Genomic DNA, 27,408 nt, shown 5'->3' on the forward strand with positions numbered 1-27,408 from the left:
ACATCACCCACTGGGGTCCCGGAACAGACCTCCTCGGTGGTGGAGGGAAGGCGGTCGGGGCAGGAGCTTTGCCACCACACGGACCTGCGCCTCAATCCCAGCCCTGTCTCCCAGGAGTCCTATGAACGGCCTGCCTTGGGTCTCCTAAGCTTGCTGAGCCTTCCTCACGTGTCAAATGGGTTGTGCTAGGGAGTCAAGATAAGGCTCGGGAGGCCCCGGCCTGCTGCACAGGATGAATAGCTGTAGTAACTTCCCGGGGCTCTGTGCTCTCTCTCCTTCCACTCTGACCACCCCAGACATTTCCTGGGGCTGCTCACGTAGGCCCAGGGCGGTGCTCACCACCCTTTATTGGTATTCTAAACAAACTGCGCACTGCTCCAGTCTCTTTGGGAGTGTTAACTGAAGAGTCATGAGTCTGTGCTGGTCCCCTGGAGCCTTGAAAGCCGCCTCTGAGCCCTGTCCTGAATCTGGAGCCCAGAGGAGAGGGAGCAGCGGGGGAGGTACCCTCTGCACCACGCGGCCGCCAGGGGGCGCCGTGTCAAGAAGCCTGAGGGGTGGATTCCACTTCAGAAGTGTGGGGTCAAGTCCCAGCCCTGCGGTTTGCCAGCCTGGTGGCCCTGGGCAAATTACTTAGCTGGACTGAATTCAGTTTTCTTATCTGTAAAAAAGGCAGGGACAATACTACTTATCTCACGGTTTGTGGGATTAGCTGAGGTCATGTTTGTAAACTAAAAGAAGAAAAACACAAACTAAGTGTTAGATTTCAACACTTAAAGTAAATCGGAGAGGAAGGCAGGGGAGTTAAATTTCTTTTTTAGGTGTGGCTCTATGCAGAGCACAATCTGCAGGGCGTGGCCTGGTGATTATGAATGGAGGCACAGCCGTGAAAATATAATTACTATGACTAACATTTACTAAGCAGGTAATAATATGTGCCAGAGACTTTTCAGGATGCTTTTTATGTATTAATTCATTTAATTTAATCCTCAAGCAGATGTCATAATTATGCCCATTTTACAGATAAGGAAACTGAAGCACAGAGAGGTAAAGCAACTTGCCCAAGGTCACGCAGCAATAAATGGTGTTGTCAGGGCTTGAACCTAGGCAGGCAGAGTCTAGAGCTCATGTTCTTCATGGGGCAGAAAACTGTCTATCACCGTCAATCATTATCTGCTTCTTCACACTCTGGCTTGGAAGATCCTCCCTTCTGCCTCAGGTCTCCTGTCATCTATAAAATAAAGGTCTACTCTTCACCAGATTATCTCTAAGGTTCAACCAGCTCTGGGTTGCTATGTCAGGGACAGGGTGAGTCCTCTGAGTGAGCCCAAGGATGGAGCGACAAGGACAGGTCTCTCCCTGGTTGGTACGAGTTACTTCAATCATCAAGCACATTGTGTATCTCTGCTACAACACCGCTCAATTTATACTGTAATTTATCTACACATTATTCTTTCCCTCCCGAATGTGACCTCCCTGAGGGCAGGGGTTCTATTTTCTTTATCTCTGCATAAAAGCACATTTAGCAGTGCTGTTGTTGCATTGAAAGGAGCAGAAGGAAATCAAAAGGTAGCTACCATCAGGGCAGCCCTATTTCTAAGATGTTTGCTGGAATATTAGTTAGATAGACTGCCCTATCTACATCTGCATATGCAAATGACTTGTCAGTGGACAGCTCGATGCATTATACATGGTAGACACTTAACGGTCTGTTGAATGAATGAGTGGATGTATGCAAATGATATGCAAATCTTTCCCTGTTTTAATTTGACCCTTGGGAACATCTTCAGGGACTCTCTTGGGCCCAGGTTGTTTTTAACTTTTTTTAATTGAAAGTCTTTACACACAACTAGTTTTCTTTCTTGCCTGTGCTGCTTGAAGCTGTTGTCAAGTTGGGAAAAGAATGCCGGGCTGGATCAGGTTCATTAGGATTAATTCTGGTTCTTCTGGTAGTTCAGGTGACGACCAGGGCACGTGACTCCCCTCTCTGGGCGTCAGTTTCCTGATCTTTAAAATAAGGGGAGAGTCTCCTTCTGGGACTGGGGCACTGTGATTCCCATCTCTCAGTCACAGGATCTTCATTCTGGGCAGTCAGAGTCAGCATTCAGTAATACCTCCTAGACGGAGAAATCAAATCCCTGGCCAAGGATTAGAGAACAAGTCTCTAGCCCTCTGCCCATTTGGAGAAATGAGTTTTTTTGGCACCAGTTCTCCCAGCCTGGGCATTATGTTCAATCATCTCTTTCCAAACCAAAGGATTTTAAAATAAGAGGCTGGAGTTTTCTCTCTTAAATACAACAAGCCAAGCGTCTGATTAATATGGTGGGTTTGCATTTCCTTTCCATCATGTGAAAATATTTATAAAAAATGCTCCAATGAGAATGTTAATAGCCAGGGAATCAGTTCTGTGTCAGCCTCTTTGTTCCCTGACATTTGAAATGGGGGGGAAGAAAAAGAAGGAAAAAATCAAAACTCAGGCTTGGGCTGGTCACAGTTCCAGTGCCTCCTCCCCCAGAAGGCAGGATTCCGCCCCTCCCTGGGGAAAGGCACTGAGTTGAGCCCTCAGCTCCTGGGCCACACTGGGGTCTCCCGTCCTTAACCAGAAACACATGTGCATCAAAGGCTTGGATTGAAAGTGACACGTTTGAAAACAAAAGTACAGCAGAAATTCGCTTATCCTCACTTTCCTAATCTGCAAACTCTGTAATTCTTCCCAAAAGTCCCTCAGGCTCTGCTCCAGCCCCCGCCTCTCACATTCCCTCCTCCCCCCCGTGGCTCAGCCCAGGCCTCCCAGCCCAGGCAGAAGGGAGGGCTCCTGTTACTGCGACTTCCACCGCCTTGTAAAAATACACCTTGGCACGCTCTGCCTGCGCCCTGGGAAGCCTTATCGCCTGGACTAAACAAATGTGCACAATCAAAATAATAGTCTGAGATGTCAAAATAAATGAGCAGAGGACATCTGGAAGTGTGGTTCCCCATGTTTTTTTCTTCCCTTCTCCAAGTCTTTAGATGCCTTAGGGGCTTGGCACTTCAGTGGCTTTGGCCACAGGCAGGAGGCTTAATATTCTCGCATCACAATTGGCCCTTTGAAAATGCTTCTTATTTTTGCTTCTAGGTTCAGGTTTGCCATTGACGGGCCTTCCCCCAAACCAAAGAAATTAACATTAGTTCTCTGGTAAAGCCGGCGGGACACGGCTGGGATGGCATGCTAGAGGGGTCTGGTCTGTCCTTCCATCCTTCCTACCCACCTGCACAGGGTCTTAAACCAACGCAAGGAGCTGGGGAGTGGAGGTGTCTCTCCTGCATGTGAGACCTTCAGAGAAGGGTAGCTACACAATCTTTCCAAATAATTTTTGTTTCTAATAACTCCAGGCCCAAGTTCTTCTTGCCCCAACTCTCTTAAATTACTTCAGGCAGGGGTGGTTAAAAAGTCAGTTTCCTATAATCCATGGGGGTGAAGTCCCATTGTCCTGCATCCTGAAGGTGGACCACGAGCAGGACCCCCTTGTGAGCGGCCTGATGCAATATTGCCACAGAGAGACTGCCCAAGAGAATGCTTTAAAGCCACAAGCCACTGTCTGGGCACTTCCTGGGCTGTGTGATCCTGGTCCTGATGGATTCCCTTAAAGGCTTCTCAGAAGCATTTTCAGAGCTCAGACATTTGATGTGGGCCTCATTTAGGACTCAACGTGCCTTTAGCAAATCCGCAGCAAGCTTTAAAGCTACTGGCATTTCCTGTGAGTTTTGGAAAACCACACCAGTTCTGATGACTCTGGACTTGGGCGTTGGGTGTTGCACAATGCTGAAAGGGCAGCCAACCTGCCTGATGCTCTGTGAGCCTCATATTTTCCATCTGGGGTCAGCATGGATGATCTCTGAGGTCCTTACCAGCTCTGATGCTCTTTGGTTCATGACCCTGGGAGATAGGAAACCATGTATTTATCTTCCCTGAGCCTTGTTTCTCAAAGTGTGCTCATGGGCCACACGCATCAGAATTGCCTGGGGTGACTGGCAGTAGAGAAGTGAAGAGGCAGGTAAAAGAGAGAACCATGTGACTTCTAAGGCTAAGTCATAAAAAAGGCAATAACATTTTTACCTTATTTGTGGGAATACTCACCTCTTGGACCCCTGAGCTGTCATGTCTGCCATGAGCTGCCATGTTCAAGAAGTCTGACCTTTTTTTTTTTTTTGAGGAAGATTAGCTCTGAGCTAACTGCTGCCAATCCTCCTCTTTTTGCTGAGGAAGACTGGCCCTGAGCTAACATCCATGCCCATCTTCCTTTACTTTATATGTGGGATGCCTTCCACAGCATGGTGTGCCAAGTGGTGCCATGTCTGCACCCGGGATCTGAACCAGCAAACCCCAGGCCGCTGAGAAGCGGAATGTGCGAACTTAACCGCTGCGCCACCGGGCCAGCTCCAAGTCTGACTTTCTTGAGGCTACCATGTTGTGAGGAAGCCCAAGACACACGGAAAGGCCTTGTCTAAGGCACTCTGGTCAACAGTCCCAGCCGATCCCAGCCTTCTAGTTCCCAGGTGCTAGACATGTGAGAGGAGAAGTGTCCAGATGATTGTAGCCCCTAGTCACTCTAGTCACCTCAAGCCATTCATGTTATCCCAGCAGAGGCTCCAGATGTTGTAGAGAAGAGAGAAGCCCTCTTTGGTGCACCCTGTCTGAATTCCTGACTTACAAAGTTGGCGAGCATAATAAAATGGTTGTTTTATGCCCCTCAATTTTGAAGTGCTTTGTTACATAGCAATAAATGACCGGAATAGTGTGCTGACTACTGTCACATATAAGGGCATTCAGAACTGGGGTCTGAGTGTCCACTACAAGGCCCTTTCCAGCCGCACTGGGAGGATGGGAGCCCCATCTTTTGCAATGAGCTTGAGGCTTGGTTTACTCACCTGGAGAGGCCAGAAATGAAAAGCCCCATGGATAGCCCCCTTCTGGCCAAGCGTCCACACATGCAGCCAGATAGGGTCCTTGACGCCTGGAGGATGACCAGGGCTCAGGGTCCCCCTCCCTTCTCTCCACAGATGCCTGCAATACCAGCCTCCTGGGCCTCACGCACAGGCCCAGAGCTGCCTCCACATGTATCCAGGGGAGCAAGACTGTTTAGTCTGCTGGGCACATTCCTCGATTTTAAAAATAAATAGCAGATTATGAGCAACTCAGCCTGATGCTGTCATTCAGCCAGGCCAGAGGCTTCTGAGGTGTCCCGTGGGAGGGAACAGCAGGAATTGCAGGTTGGAGGTGTTTCCCTGAGACCAGGATCTCTGTCTCAGCCATAATTTATAATGGAAATGCTTCTAGTTCTCTCTGGTCAGAAGTTGTAATACTAATAACACTGTGATAATGATAATAATCACTACCACTTATTGAAAGCACTATGTGTCAGACACAGCACTAGGTAATGTATGTATGCTCTCTCAATCCTCACAATAGTTAGCATTATTAATCCCATTATACAGATGAAGAAACTGAGGTTTAGAGAAGAGAATTAACTTTCTCAAAGCCATATGCCTAGTAAGTGGCTATGGATTGAGTGGAGGTCAGTCTGACTCCCATGCTCCAGCTCTTATCCACTAGGCTATATTGCCTCTCCAGGCCTGAAAATAGACAGCAGCATCCCATGCTCCCCACTGCGCCCCATCCACCCCACCAGCCTTTTTGCTGTTCCCAAGGCCCTTTCCAGCCTGCACGGAGCCATTCTCCACTGTGACTCCCTTTTTCCATTTCACCCTTCGCTGGATCATTTTATGCCTCTATTCCCTCTGCTAATTCAAACTAATTAAAGTATAAAATAGAATAATTGCTTCCATCCCCTTACTCTTTTCCCATCTACCCTGAGTACAGCGTTATATTCCCTTTCTGGGAGTGGCCAGCCTGACAAGTTGGGTGGAAACTGGGGCTATCAAGTTTCTTTTCATCTTGTTGCTTGGCTTTTCACTTGGCTCATAGCCTGACTTTCCCGGACTCGCTGTCTGACTTCCATTAGACACCGAGGATATGGGAGCGACTTGTATTAACGCCCATAACATCTGTCGGTCGACTCGCTGTTGAGGAAGCTGGGGCAGGCTTTCTAGGGAAGAGCCAGGCATCCTATCAGTGGTGCACCTGGGCAATTAGCAGGATTGGGGAACCAGTTCCCAAATTTTCCCCTGGGACTGGCTGGCCTGAGATCTATTAACAGTATATTAACATCGACTTGTTAGGCAGCGGCACTAACGACCCGACACTTCTTACTAGTCCTATTTCTTAATTACATTTAATTAACTGAGAGAGAGAGAGAGAGAGAGAGAGAGAGAGAGCGAGAGAGCACACATGAGTTACACTGGATTGGTCTAGCTCTGTGGGGAGATGAAAACCTCTCTAGGCAGAACTTGAGACCAGAGCCTTGCCTCTGCTCTGCTGTCACGTGGCATCAAGGACACAACAGGTGCCATGATTTGGGAGAGGGTGAGGGAGACAGAGAGACGAGAGTGGGGGATGAGGTGAAGGCAGGGATGAGAGTAGGAGGCGTAGAGATTTATTGTCAAGTGATGGGAAGCCCCATTGTCATGAGGTCTTATATGGTCTTAGCTCTTTTAGAGGACTCCAAAGTCTGAAATCACTGCCTCAAAACAAGAATACATGTATCCATAACCAGCCAGCATGTCTACCTTCTCTGCAGTGTTCACCTTCAGGGAAGAAGTTTGTATGAGCACACACAGCTTCATAAAACTTTCATTCAGAAAGTTCCTCTTTTAGTCTAACCTCAAGCCTGTGTACTGTGCTCCTGGAGATGGAGAAAAGTCTTGATCCCAAGACCTTAGACAAGTCTCTTTAAGAGCCAAAAGAGAATCTAGACTTAGATTTATTACCTCCATCTTTAAAGGGGAGGAAACTGAGTCTCTGAGAAGCTAAGGGTCTAGGTCCCCCAGCTAGTTACTGGGGGGCCAGGACTAGAACATAGGCCCCCTGGCTCAGCCTGAGGCCCCCAGGCTGTGCCACACGGCCGCTTATCTTCCTTCTAATCACAACTCATAGCTGCCACTCTCCCGAGTGATGGAATCGTTAAGAGCTGGAAGGGGCCACAGAGAATCTGAACAATGAGTATCTGTGCAGAGTATAAGGCAGCATAAAAGAAATTACTCAATGATTGCCTCAGCCAAGCCTCACGTTGACCCTTATGAGACACAGGAAGGTGAAGTGACTTGTCTGAGGCCATCTGGCTGTAAGATGTTGAGATGGGATCTGAGTCAGGACTTCGGACTGCAAAGACAACCCTCTTACCTCATGCAACATCTCTATTTTATAAGAGAGGAAACGGAAGCTGTGAGAGGGCCATACTTCCGGTTATAGCAAAAGCTGGACTAGAACCCAGGTCATCTGACGTCATTTTCATTGATTGTTCTCTTGCTACACATTCAACTGTTTCCTTAAGGAGGTCTGAGTTGTCTGTGAAGACTCTGTACTCATAGCTGCTTGGCCTCAGACAGATGGCCCTCCTGAGCTGTCCTTGGTCTTCATCTCTGGACCCAGCCCCTGGTGAAATCACCTGGCTACCTATTTCTACAGGATTTATGGCTCTCCAGGTGACAGGCCTCAGAGCTCCACCACAAATCCCCCTTAGACTTTGCCTGCTGATCACAGTTCCACTTGGCACAGAGAGCTCCCTTAACTAATATCTTACCTTGATTACTATCTCGAGACAGCCCTGTGTCATTAAACCCAAATTCTTCCTATATCTGCTCAGCATGACTGGCTACTCCTGAACCCTTCTGTTTGGCGCAGATGTTCAAGAACTGGGCAGCTGACGTAGAAGATAAGGATGAAGGAGAGGATATTGAGATATAAGCTATGTGGACACTTGCTTAGTCAGAGCTGATGCTCTCAGAGGCGGCATCAGATATGGTTTCAAGAGGTCATTATATTCTCTGAAGACCACTCATCAGCCTCCAGTCCTGACCCACCTCTCCCTTGGCTACATTTTGAATGCAATTTCAGAAAGCATCCCATTTGGGGAACAAAACACGCAGCCAAAATATGTGCCTGAACATCTTCTCAGTTCCACTGAGGTCTCACTGGTCACTTCTATTTGCTGTTTCTGCTTTTCCACTTCACTGGGTGCAGAGAAGCCAGGAAAGAGCTCTTACCCAGCTCCCTGCTTGGTCCTCAGCCACACATCATCTCTTTTGAAAATATCATGTGTAATGTGTGTCTATCTGATCCCTCTGACCATTCGTCTATCCACCTATCGAGGTTGCCATCTATCCATCTATCCTACCTGTATATATTCCTGCAGAAGTGTCTGGAATGGTGCTCACCAAATGTTCACATGGTGTTACATTTTAGGTAGTGGGGTTTGTAGACTTGTTTCCATTTTCTTTTCTGTATGTAGTCTTTGAATCTGTATGCTAAGCATCTACCATTTTTGTTTAAAAAATAACCTTTGTCTATAAACAAAGGAAAATAGGGAGAAAAACCAGAGCACTTATAGACTTCAATGTGACGATACAGATACCCAGGTATGCACTGGATTGTAAGCAACCTAAGGGTAGTGACCAAGTCCCATTCATTTGATGTTTTCCCAATACGTTGTTCCCAATAAGTATGTGCCCAGAAATGTGTGTTTTTAGGACCCAGCGACTGTTTCATCGGAATGATAGGTCAGTGTTTATTTCCAAGACTGTCTTACCCACTCTAGGTTAGGCAAAGCCTCCTCCAGCTCTACCAAATTCCCATCTGGACCTGTTTATGCCTCAACCGCAGGGGCCACAGGGGAGAAGGTAAAAAGAAAGGTGGGTTCAAGAGGATCTGGATGCAATTTGCATGCAATTAGCATATGATTTGTGTCATCTCTTCTCAAGAAGTAATTTTCATGTTAGAGCTGCATCACTGCTTCCCTCATGCTGTCATGTGCCCACTCACCTTTTCCTTCCTCCCTCCACTCATCCCTCATCCCTGGATTCAGAATCCTTCATTCAGAAAGAAAGGAGGGAAAGAGACCTCTGGGCAGGGTGATGCTGATCAAGGACACCTGGAATCTTCACAGAGTATTTGGAGAATGACACATGAGGTGGGAGGCACCTTGTGAAAGCTCGCTAGTCCTCCAGCCCAGCATCCTTGTCTAGCCTAAGTCCGTGTCCTCAGCACCAAGACAGATTCACAATCATTTTTCTCCTTCTTTGCTCTTTATCTTACTTACCATGTTGAGGTCAATGCCAAGACCACTGCTCCTGCTGAACAACTGGTGACCCCCTGACTGAATGGAAGGACCTAGCCTTTCCTAAGGTCTTTGCTTTGCTTTCTGCATCTCCATTGATTTGGTGAATGCTGTCTTCCCTGCTTCTTTCTCTTCTCCTTTACCATGGATCTCCCTGCATTTGCCTTCTCTCTGCTCACACATATTCAAAGCAAATACAATCCGGCAGAATAACTCTCCATCTGAGAGGGTGGGGGACCTGCTCAGTTGCTATCCAGCAGAGGGTAGAAGTCTATTTCTCGGGGCTCCTCATGTCTGCAGGCAGAGCTGCAGGTTCCCAGAGCTGGCCAGCTTCTACCCTGCATCAGTCTAAGACTCAGGCCAAGATTTTTATCTCCTTCTGGGGCCTTATCTTGGGCCTGTCTCTCCCAGGATCGGGCCCAGCCTGGAGGCCTGGATTATTTACACCTCTTTGGCTCCCTTGAGCAGCAGACTCTGTGGGCCCAGGAGCAGTAAATCTAACTTCTAATCACACCAAGCCGCTCCGTGCAGTCTGGCCCATTCTTGCGGGGCTGTTCATCACGCATCAAGACAGGGGCTGTGGCCCAGAGAGAGGCCTCCGGGAAGTGGCTGGCCCTAGTTACTTCTCTCTGGCTCCCCCAAAAGCCTCCAGGGATTCTGCCCGTCCCAAGATGCCTGAGCAGCAAGCCCAGAGGTCCCTCTTGTTAGATGGAACAGATTCTGAAGAAAGGTCACAGGTTATCAGTTCCTCCTGGGTTTTGCAAAGGAGGGACAGGTGTCAGCACTTACCTGTCTCTCAGACATGATGTACAGGTAGTGCTGATCAATGGAGAAGGCCATGTCCCGGAGGATTGGGCTCCCGTCCTTGAGCACGGAGACCATCTCATACTGAACCCCGCCATGGGGGGGACCATCGGCTCGAATCTGCGAAAGAAACAAGGGTGTCCTCAGCATCTGTACTCAGCAGTCCACTGCGGGTTAGCTGCCTCAGCCTAGAGCAGATAATTTACAGAACATAATGCCCCCACCCTACCCCCATTGCTACCCTGAAGCAGGCTAGGTTGCAAGGAAGATAGAGGTGCTCCTAAATTCAGACAGCCCAGTTTCCAACATGAGGAATCCTTTTCCAAGCGGTCTGCGTGTGCCGAGTTTTAGATTTCTGATAGTAGGTTTATCTGAGTGTGCATATACGTATGCCCTTAGGTGTGATTTTGAATATCCCTACCTGGTTATTCTTGTGTGTGTGTATATATATTTATAGCACTGTGTGATGAGTGTATGTGCGAGTGTGTGCTTGTGCATACTTATTTATCTTTGGGGTAGGAGAGTCAACATTTACGCACAGTGTTTCTGCCTCAGGCAGGTAAGGGAGAATGGTGGGACAATCACATAAACAAGCAAAAAGCTGGTCAGCAAAAGAGTCAAGATTTTAGGATCTCAGGAAGGTCTTTCTGCCCCCAAACGTTTTCCCCTGAATGTGTTCAAATCCACCTGGTGATTTTAGTGAGCCAGGAATCCCAGCTTAGTCTCTCAGAGCCCATCCCAGGATATTAAGTCAGAAAGGACTTGATGTCATCTAGTCCAGTGCTTCCCAGCCCTGGTTGCACATCAGAATCATCTGAGAAGTTAAAAAAAAAAATGGATGCCAGGGCTCGCTCCATTCATCAGAATCGCTGTGGGTGGGGCCTAGGCATCTTCTTTGGGTACTGAACCTCCCCAGGGGAATCTAATGAGTGACCAGGCTCTAGAAGAACTGATGTGGTCCAGTGGTTCTCAAACCAGTGTGCCCTGAGATCACTTGGGGGGCCTGGTAAACGACATGGCTGAGCACACCCTCAGAGTTTCCGGTTCAGCGGGAATGAGGCCTCAGAATTTTCATTTCTAACAAATTCCCAGGTGATGTGGATGCTGCTAGTCTGGGGGTTTGAGAAATGCTAATCTAATCTAAGCTCTATATACAATACTGAGACTCTGTAGAGAGAAGTTCCTAAGGTCATACAAAAAGTTGGTGGTCAGGAGCCCTTGATTTGAATGTGCTCCCACCCCTAGGCTTCTTGTTCCAACACAGCAGCTGCTTATTGACCAATATTCCCCGCCGTGGTTCCTTTTCTTTGTCTTCTACCCATCTCTGAACCCCCTCTAGCTCAAACCCCACTTCTCCATGAAGCCTTCCCCAATCTTTCCACCACATTAATTGCTCCTCACCCTGATGTCTTTTTTCCTACTGGACATTTTCTCCTAGGATTATAATCAATAGATTTGCTCATTGTATATGTACTAGCTAACATGTATTGACTACCTACGTAAGTTATTTTCCAATTGCTTCACATGTGTAGAAGTTCATCAACATTTTGACGGCAGGGATGTGTTTTCTATTTCTCGTATAACCCTCTGAGGACTAGAATGAAGCTGGGAACATAGCTGGTGATGGATAAAAGGGAATGCTTGAGAAATGCCTGTTGAAAGGACATGAACTATGAACCAGCTGATAAAGTATCGTGGACTGTTTAGTGCTAAATCAAAGTGAGGTCAAGAGACAGTTCCTCTGAAAGATTTTAAGATTAAGGCTTCCCCTTTCTATTCCCTTTGATTTCTCTCTTATACTTCTAACCATCTCCTTCCCTCTGCCCATTTCTCCCATCCCACCGATAGCTCCTGAGGGCAAGGACCATGACTTATTCATCCCAAAGGCCAAGCTTGGTGCCTGACACCACAATAAACATGTAAGGATGGACGAATGGATGCATTTTCAGTTCCCATTGGCTGAGGAGGGAGGGTCAAGAGAACTATTTATTGCAGAGTTGGGAAAGTAGGACCAGTGCTTCCATTCATATTCCTCTACCCTCCTGAGAATTCGCATACTTGAGGGGCCTGACCCTGGGCATGGTCTGCATCTGTTGGCTTGGGCTAGACTGGAGTCGGTGGGAAGCAAACCACGAGCCCATTGTGGATTGGGGAACTGTGGTCCTGGAGTAGAGGCAGAAATAGCTGACTCCTACCTGAAGCCCTGTGTCTAGACCCCAGGGGTGGGAACAGGCTAGAGTCAGGGATACTCTGTCCTCACCTGCTTTGGTGGGTGAGTTGGGGGCTCTGGGCTTGAGGATGAGGAGGTGACCTCAGTGGAACCAAAGAAACTCTGCTCTCAGCCATTCCTACCCCAGTAACTCCCCTTGTGGGTTGGACTCTCCTCTTCCCCCTAAGTTCCTCTTGTGCCCTTATTCTGCCTAGCTAGTGGCTTCCTGCTGTTCAAAGCTGCTGCCTTGACAACTGTTACTAAAGACCCTCCTTCCAGGGGAGGGATCAGGGGGCCATTTAACTCATTCTCATAGGGTGGAGGAAGACTCTGGGGTCAGAGATGACATTATGGGGCTGAGGCTACTGCCCTCCACCCCAGAGCATATCTGATTATGGATTCAAGGAGAGGGAAGAACAAGGGTCTTTATTTGGGAAAATACCCCACATTTTCCCAAATAGAGACCCTAAAATGGTTCCCTTTAATTTTCAAAGCAGTATTCTCTCTTAGATGGACAGATCCCAAATTTCCATGAGATCCTTCCAGAAACATGGTAGCTTTTGATCACAGAAGTTCTCAGGCTATTGCAGGAGGTAGAAGGAACATGGGATAGTCATGACTTCTGGTTGGCTTGACCTCAGTTTTCTGTCTCCATAAAATGGGGAGTTGAGGCTCTGCTTCTTCCTCTGATGGGGAAATGTACCATGCCTCTTACCACCCTCCCTATGACAGCTGCTCTTTTCCAGGAAGATTAAGTCTCCTCAAGGTGCCAACTCAGCTCCAGGAGCTGCAGAACCAGCCCACTCCCTCAGGCCCGGCCCAGGATCTTCCCACTTGGGGAGGCTGGTTAATCCTCTGCCAGGCAGGGCAGCCTCCCTCCCCACGAGCCCGGGCATTTGCCTGGATTCCCAGCAAGGCCTAGACACAAAGTCAGAAGGAGGAAAGCCACAAGTCTGGCCCTCCCTCTGTGGTCTCTGGGACTAGATGGTACCCATGGCCAGGTTGCAGCTGGAATGGAACCAAAGACAACTTATCATCACACACTCCGCTGCATCCCAGTTAAGACCAATCCCAGCCATTCACTTTTTCCTGAATCAGAGACCTAAGAAGGATTTTTTCTTCCACCTGCAACCTCAATCTTTTAATAAACCAGTTGAAGTCAGAACCAAACCTACATAACTCTTAAACGTTAGAGTTAAAACCAAACCCGAACAGAAAATGTTCTTGGTACTGAACCTGAACTAAGCTATCCTATTTCATTCAGTCTAAATCCCTGGAAAGTGGAGCAGTATTGCCCATGAAGTCTGTGCCTGCCCACTTATTCCCTTAGCCCATGCTATCTGCCTTGGGATAGTGTAGCCCTCCAGGATACCTATAGGAGGGCAGAGAAGATGGAGAATGGGGCCAGGAGGCCAGCGGGTCAAGGGGAACGAGGTGAGGGCAGGGCTGGCAGGCAGAAGAGAGGGAGGCCACTGGGCAGCAGAGACCTCTCCCCTCCCTAATTCCCTTGGCTCCCTCCGGGCAACACTCCCAAGTGGGCCGAGTATAGGTCTGGAACTCAGGCTTCCTGGGTTTCTGGTCTGACTCTGTTCTCGCCTGCGCTTGATTTCTCCCTAATGGTATACTTTCAGGTCAATCACTTCATCTCTCTGAGCCACAGTTTTCCTGTCTGAAGAACAGGAAGAAGCAATCTGCTCAGTGCCTATCACAGGCAAATCACAGACTTGTAAAAACTGCTGGACCTGCAAGGGCTTTGGAGCCTATCTCCTCTGAGCCCCTCCATTCAAGGCACACAGCTAGTAGTGTTGGAACTGGGACTCAAACAGGCTCCCCAGCCAGTGTGGTCCAGAGGAAAGTGCATGGCTGATGGAGACGGGGAACTAGGAAGAACAGTCCTACTAGGGAGAAGGGTTCAAGGGCACAATTCTCCAGACTTTTCTGTCTTGGACAGAAAGGTGTGAGTTTCAAGTCGTCCTGCATCCTCGCCAGACACAGGACGACTGTGGTGAGGGGGCTGTCAGGGAGTCCCAAACACTGGTGGGGTTTTAAAATCCAACTGATTGAGTCTATTCTGTGGTGTCCCACAAAGTGACAGTTCTCTTCAGCTTGTGTTCCCAGGGCCAGGTTGCAGTGATTACAAGGACAACAATAAACCGAAATAGGTCATAAGCCAGCCCAAGAGAATGGCACTATCAGACGGAGCTGCACAGGCCCTGACATCCAACCAGGCAGGGGACAGGGCAGAGGAGGGAGGTGATGCTGATGGGTGGAAGCAAGTCACACTTGAACGTGTCTTGCTAGTTGGGCTCTTCTGCTCCTGGGAGGGCTGGACCTCAGTGGACATGCAGAAGCTCCTGGCACCATTTTGCTTGGACAAAGCTCAGAAGGTAGGATAAGAAGGACAGTGTGCCACAGTGGAGGGTGACAGTCTTTACTGAGACCAGCAAATGACAAAATGTGCCCAAACTGTTGCACAAGATTTTGGCTCGCTGTAGTAAGAATTCCTGTTGTGGGGAGCTCTGACTGCAGAACAGGTGACCATAGGAGGCTACGCCCTCCTTCTCAGGAGTGTTTGGAACAGAGGAGAATCTTTCTGCTTCATGGTTAAATGTGGCCCCCCCTGAAGGCGGTAGGATGGATTTGGTGAACTTACAAATGGTCCTGTTCACCTAAAAAATTTAATAATAGCTACCACTTCTATGCCTCGATAATGTGCTAGGCGCTGTGGAAAGTACTCAACCAAAATTAACTCATTTAATCCTTACAAGAACCTTTGAGGTAAACACTATTATTATTTCCATTTTACAGATAGGAAATTTGAGACATGGAGACTTAGGTGATTTTCCCAAGATCACACAGCCAAAGGATGCTAGCACTGGGATTCCCACCTGAAGCCTGATTTCTCAGCTACTCTGTGACTCCCTTAAGAGAGGATAAGGATGGGCAAGCCCAGCTGTTCACTACAACTGAGAACAGAGCAAATGGGTAGACCGAAAGTCCAAATTCTCTCTTCATCCACTCCTCCTCCTTTATATCCCGCAGCCAAAGTGGGACAATTACCTATTTCCTGGAGGCAACAATAAACTCAGAATCTAATTCAGGGGGACCTTGTTGGGCGGCTAAGAGTCAGTTTACCGGGGCTGGCTTTGGGGCAGGAGTCTGTGAGGTGAGATCCAGGGGAGATGTACTGTCTGGTCCTCCAGCGGGAGGGGCCTCTTTGCAATGAGAATGAACCAGTAATCCTATTAGCAGCTCTCCTTTAAATCACAGCTAGGTCTGTACTGAAATTAATGTCAGCCTGATTACTTGAACACCCAATTCAAATCAGCATAACCAATCAACCAGCTTACCTGCATGTCTCTCCAAACTCTTTTTCTTGTGGATGAATTTCTTCTCTAGTTAGCCCTAAATTATGGAGCGCTTGATTGGGATTTGGCACTTTAATATCACTTTATTATTATTATTAGTTTTTCAGGTTTTTTTTTTTTTGCAAGAGCTGCTGCAGAGCAATCGAATTGGGAATCTTCTTCCCGGGCCTCTCAGTAGGAAACAGATTAATCTGCAAGCCATCACGACGCAGAGGGGGGTGCTGGTTCGTGTCTAGAGGGCTGAGATCTAATCCCGACCTTCTCATTAATTGGCTATGTGACTTCAGGCAAGTGACTTCACTTGTTTGTATAATAGTTTCCGTAGCTGTCAAATAAGGGTGGTAACTAACGCCTGTCCTTCCTAGCTCGGAAAGGATGCTGTGAGAATGAAATGAGTTATTAGTCATGAATTTCAGTATTGTCCAATATTCACGGAGTACATGCCTACTGCAAGCCAGGCCTGTGCTAAGAGCTGGGGACACCGGGAGGAAGGATGCCCTTAGAAAGCCTGAGGAACGGGGAAACGGACAATCCAACCTGTCTTCACGAACACACGGCCGCCCCTTGTAAGAGGAGGTTTGCCTGGGGAGCCCAGGGAGGCCAACCGGGAGGGCAGCGCCGCCCCTCCCCTGGACTGAGGGAGGTCCCAAGTGGGGGCTTCCTGGAGGACGGGAGACCTGAACTAAAAAGCAGGAGTGGAAATGTGAGTGCTTTGGCAAAGTTAAAGTGTGATGTAAATAGGAAAGTGTCATTGTGATGTCTGAGCCCAGATTTCTTGGAAACGTGGTCTCTCAGACCTGAGCATTCCGAGAGGGTGAGGCCTTTGACATGCAGCTACTGAGGGCTCAGCAACGATTTCAGCAGCTCTGGTCACCTTCTGTCCCGAAATTCACTTAGGAAGAGGCTTTATTACTTAATTTTCTCTCTGCCTCAGGACTCTGGGCTTGCGTGGTAAATGAATGTGTGTGTGCGTGCACGTGTCTGTGTGTTTGTGTGTGTGCACATGTTTAGACCTTTAGAGAGGGGAAAGGTGGGGAAGGCCTGGTGCTGCTCACACTGAACCCGGGAGTGAGCTAATGAGCGAGCGTCTGTGCAGCTGTGTGTTTAGGGCTGCGCGAGAGAGGATTCACACTGAAGTTTATTTTTGTAGAGCTTCATGACCCGAATTATTTATAGATTCAAGTCTTTGGTAAATTCAGTCTCTGAGATTCTTCCTTCCTCTATCCTACACGCAGGCGCGCGCACACACACACACACACACACAGAAAGAAGCAGCAGCAGCAACTTCCAGGTGGCCTCTGGCTTGTCCCCCAACCCCTCCACCCCCTGGAGCTGTGCAAACATTAACTAACTGTGCAGAGACACAACCCAGCAGAGGGAGACCCCCTGGAGGACAGCTGGGAGCCTGGCCCTAAATGCTTGGCTAATCGGGGAGGGACACAGGAGCCTGGAAAACTCGGCCAGTGGGTTGCCCTGAGCCAAGAGAGGAGAGGAAGTGGGGAGACAAGGTCCGTGAAAAGGAAGGAGGTCACTGAGATGTGCTAAACTGAAAATTTGGGCTGCTCCCACCCTTGTACGCGCGTGCGCCCACACACACACACACACACACACACAGCGTGCACGCACACACACACATCCTCCCACATGCATGCAGATGCTTCCAGCACTGGTCCCCAGTGAGTTGTCGGTCAATCAACAGGGCTTTGACACTGGAGACTGACATTTCCATGTACAATTATTTCTATTTCTGTACAAGTTAGGAATCTGCCCTAGATATTAAACTGGGGGTGGATGGCTAGCAGAGGGGAGCATGGGGCCAGAGGCTCCTGAATTTCAGAAGGCCAGGCCAGGCCATGGAGGGCTTTCTCCTGGAATGCAGGCAGGGGGTCCCAAAAGGAACCACCTATTCTCTGGACTTCTGCATCTTGGAAAAGTCTGAGAATTAAGAGCCTGGCTCGTAAGGATAGGGAAGTAGTGAATATTTATTGAGTGCTTACTATGAGTAAGATAAGTGTTCAGCCGTTAGGCTGGGAAGGTTGGCTGAAGTGCGCATCTCTTTTTCTAAATTGTGGCTTCTCTGCTCCTCATCAGCCAGGGGTAGATGGCCAAGCAATGATGGATCCGTGCTGCCCATGGAACCAAGAGGAGCAGCCTCTGCTTCACGCCTTCCTGTGGTTAATGACAAACTGCACTTTGCAAAGGAATCAATTCTCCCGTCCCAGGGGCCTCTCCCTTTATGACTCAGGGGAGAGTGACATCAAGACCTAGAAGGGGGCTGGCCCTGTGGCTGAGGGGTTAAGTTCATACGCTCCGCTTCAGCGGCCCAGGGTTTTGCCGGTTCGGATCCTGGGCATAGACATGGCACTGCTCATCAGGCCATGTTGAGGTGGCGTCCCACATCCCACAACTAGAAGGACCTACAACTAAAAAATATCTACAACTATATACTGGGGGGGATTTGGGGAGAAAAAGCAGAAAAAAAAAAAAGACCTAGAAGCAAAAGAATCCAATCTCTTGGTTCTGCCTCTGTCAGAGAGGGCTTTGTGCTCTCAGGCCTGGGAAGGCACAAGAGCTTACAGAAGTGAATGACATTGGGCAGTTCCGGAGCACAGAACTCTGGTCTTAGACCAGCCCCACCTTTCAACGCTGCTCCAGTTCAAGACTTGAGCAGGTCTGGAGGCTCCTGGAACAAGATGAAGCTGCCAGGGGCAGAGGAAGCACTCGATTGTTCTGGGAAACAATAAGATAAACACAGCGAGGGACAACAGAAGTATTAAGCAGCCTCAGATGAAATCAAATCACGCAGCAGCAAAGCAATAATTCATAGGGAGCGCACGGAGTTGCGGGGAGCAAAGACGGGTGGGAGGAGGAATTAACAAAGACTAATAAGCAACCTCCGCCTAATCAGAATCTCTGTTCCCTCTAAGCTCTGGCAATGTGGGGCTCGCGGACTCTCCATGCCAGGCACTGCACACAGGTCACTTGCCTGCGGATGCCCTGGCTGGTTCAGGATAGAATCTAGCCTCTCAGGCTTTTTGAACTGAGCATGATTTAGAACCACCCTTCAGGGTCCATGGGGAGGGCGCGCAAGCTTCCTCACCAAGCTCTGGATCAGGGCGTGGTGAGAATTAGGCCTGTTGACACACAGGTTACCCACCTTGGAAATGCCCCATCCCACTCCCAGGGAGGGAGGAAAGGAAACAAGCACCTCCTGGGACTGGGTACATGGAGGGCTTTTGAGTCACTTATTTCCCTTATCAATTTAGTTCAACATACTTAATGAACATCTTTTGAGCATGTTAACCAGTGTGCAAAAGGTCGGAGATATAAACGTGAACAATCTTGAAAACTCTATGAGGTAGTCCTCCCCATTTCACAGAATAAGAAATGCTGAGGATCTAGAGCAGGATGGCACAGCTTGTAAGTGGCAGAGCAAAGCTCCAAGCTGGGTCTGCCTGACCCCAAGGCTGGGCTCCGTCTTCTTCCTTCTGCCTGCCTCTGGGGCCTCGGTTTTCCCCCCCAGTCAAACAAGAGGACAATGCCTGCATTAGGACTAAAAATTACATCTCAGAAGTGCTGGGTGCCCCCGGAGATAAGTCCTGGGGACAGAATAGATCACATGGCTGTCTCCTCCAGGGTGACAGAGAAGGCCACCTGCAGTCTGGAAAAGGAGCCAAGGGTGAGGTGTCGAGGAGGGTTATTACCCTCTTCAATTAACTCATTCTTTTCAATGACCAAAAATTGCCCTGCGTTTTATAATCTGGAACAGTAATCTCTTGCTTTCATTAACACCCAGGATGGCATTTTGGGCTGTAAGGATGGGAAGGGAGGTCTAGATTTGTGAGCACAGCTCCCTGACACTGGGCTTCTGCCTGAATGCAGGAGACTCAGATTTTAAAAGGAAAAGCCATTGAAAACCGCATGTGTCATGGGTACACCACAGTGCAGAAAATGTGTGGTAATGGAGAGAAACAGAGACCACCTCCAGGTCACTGTATTTCTCTTCTCCCTGCTAACAGGCTAGGTCTGAGTCTTTATTGCCTCTGATCTGTGCCACTGCAATAACCTGAGAAATCTCCCTGCCTCCAGCATATTCCTGCTCTAATCTATTCTACCAAACACTGCCAGATTAATCTTCTTAAAACACTTATTTGATCCTGCCTTTTCTGTATGCAAAATCCTTAAATTTCAGGTGTTTGTAATTTTCTTTCTCTTGCTTATCTTGGTCTTCTAATTTTTTCTTTTCTTTGTCATGAACATATACCTCTTCTGGAAAAAAAAGTAAATCATAGCATGCATCCATGCACACACACACACACACAAATACACACACACACATATACACAAAACACCTTTAATTGCCCCCATTGATAATTTAGAAAAGTTCATGTTCCTCAATTTGGCATTCACAGGACAAACTAACATGGCCTTCTCACTATTTTCCAATTATGTCTCTAGGTTTTTGTCTTCATGCCTTGGCCTGACAATTTATCCTACGTCCTAGATCCTAACCATCCTCCAAGGCCCAACCTAAATGCCACCTCCTCCATGAAGCCTCTTCTGATCCCTCCTTTGAACTCCCATAGCCCCTAACATGTCTCTTGGCACGGTTACTTGTGAGCACATGCAGTCATCTTTCCTAGGACTGTAAGTTTATAGAAAGCAGACACTGTGTTTTGTACAGTTTCATATGCCTTACTGTATTTGGTACCACACAATGTACACAGGAACACATGCTGATGGAATGAATGAATGAATCCCTGTTGCTGACCTGGGCGGGAGCGGAACGTTAATCACAGTTCACATTTACTTAACCACTGTTATTGTTAGACAACGTTCTAAGGACTTTATACACATTTTCTCATTCAATCCTCACGATGACTCTATTATTTCCATGTTATAGATGAGGAAACTGAGGCACGGAGGGGTGAGGTAACTTCCTTAAGGCCACAGAGCTCGTAGGTAGAAGAGCTGGAATCTCAACTCTGTTAGGCCTTCCCTTTTCCAGGCGTCTGTTTTCCCATCGCTAGAATAGAATGGGTAGAGAAAGAGGGACTCTTGCTGCACACATCTCCCCAGCCCCCAGCAAATCTTCTGGAACCCATCACATAAACACACTCCACGCATTTGCTTCTGTTGAAATGATCTTTTTGGCTCCCCATTGAACTGCTAAGAGCTCTTGGGAGGAAAGTGCTCTAGACACTCAAGGTGCTACTGTGAAGAGAACTCCAGGGCCACTAAGCTGCAGCTCTGCTGGCTCCAAGGAGATGGGAAGCAACCATGAAAGTGGTGAACGTGCCGTTAGCGTCGGGGTCTGAGAAACAGTATCAGAGGAGAAGAGATGGGAGGTGAGGCCAGGACGTCTCCATCACCTGAAATCTTCAGCAGTGGCCCAGGAGCAGGGGTGCCCCTTGCTCTGGTATGTCTGACTTCCTGGCAGAGCCCAAGGGCAGAACAGACAGCTGGGGCAGGTTGTAGTTCTTCTAAAAGATCCTATTTGAATAGCTGTTGTCTTCACACCTTTCCCCATCTCCCCTCCCAGAAGAGGGACTTTAATAATGAGCTGCTTCATGACAACAGACCCCTAATTAATTCATTGCTATTCTTCTGGGGCCAGATCATTCTAATCAAGGTAGGGTGAGGTGGGGGGTGGTGAGCGAGGACTGTCTGATCTGATCTGATCTGCTATTTCTAGCTCCACTCCTGGCATCACTGCTCTGTGACCCTTCCCCGTCACCTTGTTGTCTTAGGCTGGACACCTGCTTCTCCTCAATGCCCACCCCCTCCTTGCGCTGATGCCCCACAGCTGCTGGGCACAGTGCCAGCACACAGACACTGCTGGTGGTTGGGTACAACAGGACAGCAGGTGCCGGGATCACACCGGGGAGTGTGAAGCAGGGAAGTAGGGCTTGGCCTGGTGAGGAGCAAACTCTTAACACTTTTTCTCTGAGTGTTACCAGAATATCCAGTGGGCTCAACGGTCAGCAGTGTGCAGCCCCTGTTCTTTTTCTCCAGCCTCCTCCCAACCTCTGACCTTGGAGAAGCTTCTACTACCCAGGATACTATGTGCTCCTGGACCCGGGCAGCACATCACCGCACCCAAGGAGTGGCTGCATTTCTGCAGCCGATGGGATCATCTGTATGAGGATGCAAGCAGATGACAGGGACCAAGATGGCAGGGAACTACCTTTGAGACAATGTGGAGCAGAATAACCTAAAAAATCCCCCGTGAAGCCAGATCACACTAGGAGATGACGGAAATTAAGGAGCACACAGGTCTCGCCTTAGGCAGCCTCTTCCAAGCTTTTTCAGTTTCCTTTCCAGATCTTTCAAGGCCCACACTTCGATCTTCTGATAGGTGTTGACTGTCCACTCAGGGCTGACGTCTTAACTCGCTGGGGTGGAGGCCACACACGGGCACTCAGCCAAGGGACTTAATTCTCACTTTCCTCATCTCCAAAACCAGGAAAAATAACGCTGCCTACATGACAAGGCTGTGGTGGGAACAAATTCAATAAGGAACGTGAAGGCATCTGGGATACTGGACAGGGCTGCATGGAGGCTAAGAACTTTCAGTTGACTTACTTTTGATCCAGAGACTTGGGTGGGACCAAGCTGAGGAGGAAATTGGGCAGGAAGGGACTTCTTCAGGGGCCCCCTGGGGCAATTGGTCACCCCTACTCTCTGTCCTCTCCAAGGGAGCAGGCTGGGGAGGAAAGCGGAGGAGGAGATGGGGAGGAAGAAGAGGAGGGGAATGGGGAGGAGGAGGGGGAGGACAGGGAAGAGGAGGGAGCTGCAGGAGTGCCGAGCAGGAGCCCTTTGCATTGTGGGAGTTTGTGCCTGCTTTTGAAGGCAGCCTCTCCGAGTGAGAAGGGATGGTTTTGATAGGGTCTCCACAGGACCTGTGCTGGGGACACAGAGGGCTGAAGCCATTGGGGCCGAAAGGATGGCAGCGTTCTAATTCAGACCCTTTTTACTTTGTAAAAAAGAGAAAAGTGAGGGGGAGGCTCCAGGCTTTTCCCCATAGAGAAAAGGCCTCTCAGGGCAAACCTCCCCACTTCTCATCTGCTTCTTAGAAAGAGCGAGAAGGAGCTGCAGCTTAGCTTTTGTGTAAAGTACTAAAGCAGCCCCCTCTTCTGCCCCTCCCACACCCCCACTCCTCTCTATTTTCTTCTCTTACAAGAGCACTCCCCCTCTCCAGGGACTGGAATCATTAACTGAACAGCACTTTGCCTCGCATCGCTTTTGACAATTTGGCAGTGAGCTGGGAAGTACCAGAGATACTGCAAAGCAGCAGAGGGGGAGAGGATGGGCAAAGGGGTGCGTCTGAAGGACCCGCCTGGTGTGTGCCTGGCCCCTGGCCCAACACCTGGATGCTCTGGATCTGTCCCTCTCTTCCTGCCCAGCTCTGTGTCTCAAGGGTGTTCTGGGTCCCCAGCTGTCAGGGAGGTGGGGTGGGGTGGGGTGGGAGGGGAGCATCATGTGGCTTCCTGTCCTCACCCCTTTTTGCTGTCACCTGGAGGCTGGCTGACATCCCATCTGGACAAGGGATGCCTCGAGGACAAGCAGGAGTTAATGCCCCTCCTTTTACCTGAGGCCTGAACCTCCCCATGACAGCAGAGGAGGGGCAGCTGAGGGATGAGGTGTGGGTGGATGGTGAGGCTGGGCAAGGAAGGACGGACCTAAAGAACGACCATACAGGGCGGCACAGTCCGAGTCCTGGGCACTTCCGAGAGGAAAGAAAACAGGTGAGAAAAAGAAGGGTCATGGACTTCCCAGTCAAGCTGCGATAGGAACAGAGCAGAGAGAGAGAAAGAGAATTCTGGGGCCTCCTGAGAGAGAAACTACGTTGGAACATCTGCCATATGGCTTCCAACACTAGGAAGTGATGGCTTTGAGGGATTTCTCAGAAGGGGAAATGGGTCCCCAGCCACCCTGGAGAGGACCAGAGAATGCCTGAGTCTCCTTGCCTTGCTCATGGCTCCTCCCCCCACACTAGGAATCTAGCCTTATTTAGTAATCCTAGAATGGAGGAGAGTTACCACTTATTGAGCACATATTACGTCCTGGATGGTGCACCAGGTGCCTTACTAATATCTACTGTAATTTCCAAAACCCATTTCACTGATGAAGAAATTGGGGCTCAGAGAGGCTAGGTAAATTTGCCTTAGGTCACACAGCCAGTAAGTGGTAGAGAGAGCGCAGAACCTGGGTCAGTTTGATTACACAATCTTCTATTAAGCCATATTCCTCCCAAAAAATGTACTCACTTTTGTCTTGTGTATGATGTTAACATCCTACTATCATTTTAATGCTCTTATTCTGCTGTCTGAGCCCCTATAGAAGTGCCAACAAAAATGATAAATTCCTAAATGTAGAGGCTGAATCTATATAGTTCATTTTATTCAACTTTTAGCAGAGTGCCAAGCACAATGGGGCAGGGTGCTTAAAAAATTGCATTCTATCTGGCTATAATCACCAAGACAAAAAACAATAAATGTTGGGGAGGTTGTGGGGAAAAGGGAACCCTCACCCACTGCTGGTGGGAATGGAAACTGGTGCAGCCACTGTGGAAAACACTATGGGGATATCTCAAAAAAATAAACATAGAAATACCATATAACCCAGCTATCTCACTACTGGGTATTTACCCAAAGAACTTGGAATCAGCAATTCAAATAGACTCATGCACCTCTATGTTCACTGCATCATTAACACAATAGCCAAGATGCGCAGCAACCCAAGAGCCCATCGATGGATGAATGGATAAAGATGTGGTTTATATACACAATGGAATACTACCCAGCCATAGAAAAGACGAAATGGTCCTATTTGCAACCATATGGATGAACCTTGAGGGCATCATGTTAAGCAAAATAAGCCAGACAGAGAAAGTCAAACACCATATGATTTCACTCATATGTGGAGTATAAACAAACTTACGGACAAAGAGAATAAATTAGTGGTTACTGGGGCAAGGGGGGTGGAGGGTGGACACAAGGGGTGAAGGGGCATACTTGTATGGTGTATGATAAACAATAATGTACAACTGAAATATCACTATGTTATAAGCTATTATGACCACAATAAAAAAACTAAAAAAAATTGCATTCTATCCTTGAATCAAGTTGGAGCTCCAGAAAGCCACAAACTTGGACCACAAAAGCTTAACCAGTAAGCTTCATTTTCCTTAATGGCCTTATCTACTTGCTTTTTATTGTTGGTTATTCCATGGGAGTAATTCTTTGAATGTTGATTGTTGCATGGATGTCACAGCCTTGACACTTTAGCTGGAGTTAATATAAGAAATTGCCACATAAAACAGGATACTGACATCAAACTTTTGTCTGGTTTCTATATAAAGTCTCATGTGATAAACCACTTATAGAGTGTAATGTCTGGGGGTTGTCTCTCCTGAAAAATAAGTATACTTTCTTATATCAAAAAGTGAGGATTTCTAGTTCTTCTCATTTCTCTTTTTGATTTGGCTGCCCGGATACTCAGGCCAAATCTGATGCTGGGTCCTGGTGCTTATATTGGCTTTATTGTTAGCATATTTATTTCCACTCCCCTTTTGTGGCTTCAGTTTTCTAGTTCCATGCAAGTTTTTATTACATATGTTTGCCAACTTTTTTATAAGCCACCTAATTCCTTCTTTGGAAAGCAGGGGAATATGAATACTTAGAAATAACTCTACTCATGCACTCATATATTCTGTTTGCACTGTATGAATTTGCACTCCGTTGCATGTTGCCTTGACATACTCTCAGGTCTTTGCACTGTGTGCTCATCTCCTTTGTCTCTGTGGGTAGGAATGGGCCCGCGAGTGTTTCTACGAGAAGACCTGGAGTACTCCCAGGATGGATTAAGTGTATGTGAGGTGTTGGAAGAGAGGGAAGACGTGGGGAGATACCACTCAAAACTTACAGCCAGAGTTCAATCTGCATTCTGCTGGGCTAATAAAAATCCATAGATCAGTTATGGGTCTGGCCTATAATAATGCTCCCTAACTTTTGGAAAATGGAAGAATGAATGAATAAATTAATGAATGAATGCTTGTCTGAGCCAAAAGATTCTTCTCATAGGAGAGAAGGCAAGGAACAATGGCAGGAAGCCCCATCTCAGGCACAGAGGAGACTCAAGATCACTGGGAGCCCAGGGGAGTCCAAGCTCCGCACCCCATCCTTGTCTCCCTTCCAGGCTGAAAGCACTCGTCACCTGCACTTCGTGCGGCAATATTGGGTGAGTGTGATGGACGCTAGAAGAAGGAGAGTGGAAACAGGGAAAGGAGGAAGGCAGGAGGGCATCCTGCTTCTGCTTCCTTTTTGTTCTTCCTCCTTTGAAAGGGGAAGTGGCAGAAATGCTGGCCCACAGGAACTATGGGGAGAGAGATGGGGGTCTCTAAGCAGGTGTCTGTCCGTCTGTTTTCACTAGCAATCTCCTTTGAACTCCCGCTTGCCCGTCTCTTTCTCCTTCTCTTCCTTGTGTTTCTCATGTCAATTCCAGTTTATCTGCGTGTCGATTATCTGTCTTTCTCTGTGCTGTCCCTCTGACTCTCTCCCTGTCTCTCTCTCTAACACACACACACACACAGACACACGCCCCTCTTGGATCCCCATGAGAGAAGCTCTTGGAGCCCTCCTACCCTCATGTCACAGATTCCAGAGACAGTCGAGAGCAGAAGCCATCACCCCAGAGCACAGGGCACTACCACCTCCCTAGCTGACCTGTATCCAAACTCAGACTTCAGTTCTAATCCCAGTGGCCTTGCCGACATCAGTCAGGCTAATTTTTTCCTGTAATTAAAAGGGAACCCCCTCATCCACCTCTAATCCCAGATAATTAGCTCTCTGATTGCTAGTGCTGGGCAGGAAACCTCGTGTTTGGAGAGGGATTCTGGACAGACGGATTAGGCAAACACTGTGCAGGAAGCTGCACTGGGTAAACAGGCTGTCCTCAAAGTTTGTTGTTAAAAAAGATTTGCAGTGGGCAAAGGGCCTGATTCCCTCCAGGTGGTGGGAGCCGCCTCTGACCCTCTCAGGTTCTCCCACAAATGGGTCACTTTTTCTAGCTTTCAGCATCGTCCCTATTGTGGGCTCCATCCAGCACACCAGGCCTAGGTATTCCCAGGGAGGGAATGCGAGAGGGAGGAGAGCCCCATAGGCGTCCACCCCCAGGATGGAGGGGTGTTAAATGTTAATAAAACATGGTGGGTGACAACAAGACCACCATGACTCCTCCTGACTCAGAGAGTATTTCCCCCAGGAAAATGGGGAAATAAATCCTTCTCCTACAGACTTTGGGGAGGACTCTGCAGAGTAGCAGAGGGTGGGGGCCCTGGCGGTCAGATTCCCCCAGCTGAGGCTGGCACTTGTCGATGTAACTGGCACTGCATTATCATCTGCTCTGCAGAGAGGGCAGCAGTATTTCGTTTTTCGTTTCTGTCATCAAAATTTTCCTTCCATGATCCTCGGGATCATCCTGCGGGGGCAGGTATTCTATTACAGAAGAGGAAACTGAGTCCCTGAGAAAGCAAATGACTCCTTCAAGGTCACAAAGCAAACCACTGAGGCAGAGCCGAGGATAAAGGACAAGGCCCCAGGCAGCTGGTTGTGCTGTTGTTTGCACAATCCCATGTCTTCCAGCTCTGAGATCCTTCTGTTGCGAGAGTTTGGGCATTTAGGATATTGGAGGGATGGGGGACATGGGACACCAGATAGCCAAGGACATTTAGGACTCTGACAGCCAAGGGCTGGTCAACTCCTCCATGAAGTCTGAGAGCCTAGTGCTACCCAATGCCCATCCGGACTTCCTCCTG

The 27,408-nt window shown here is 48.4% G+C and overlaps 1 protein-coding gene across 3 annotated transcripts in view; it reads right to left on the reverse strand.

Moving 5' to 3' along the window:
* Nucleotides 1-27,408, reverse strand: part of PLXNA2 (plexin A2) — a 207,889-nt gene that overhangs the window by 101,444 nt on the left and 79,037 nt on the right. For all 3 annotated transcript variants that reach the window (XM_044757632.2, XM_070496819.1, XM_044757634.2), the window contains exon 4: nt 9,999-10,133. In XM_044757632.2, the coding sequence (XP_044613567.2) occupies nt 9,999-10,133 (135 nt within the window). The remainder of the gene's footprint in view (nt 1-9,998; nt 10,134-27,408) is intronic.

Source organism: Equus asinus, chromosome 25 (genome assembly GCF_041296235.1).
Source record: "Equus asinus isolate D_3611 breed Donkey chromosome 25, EquAss-T2T_v2, whole genome shotgun sequence".
Taxonomy (NCBI): Eukaryota; Metazoa; Chordata; class Mammalia; order Perissodactyla; family Equidae; genus Equus; species Equus asinus.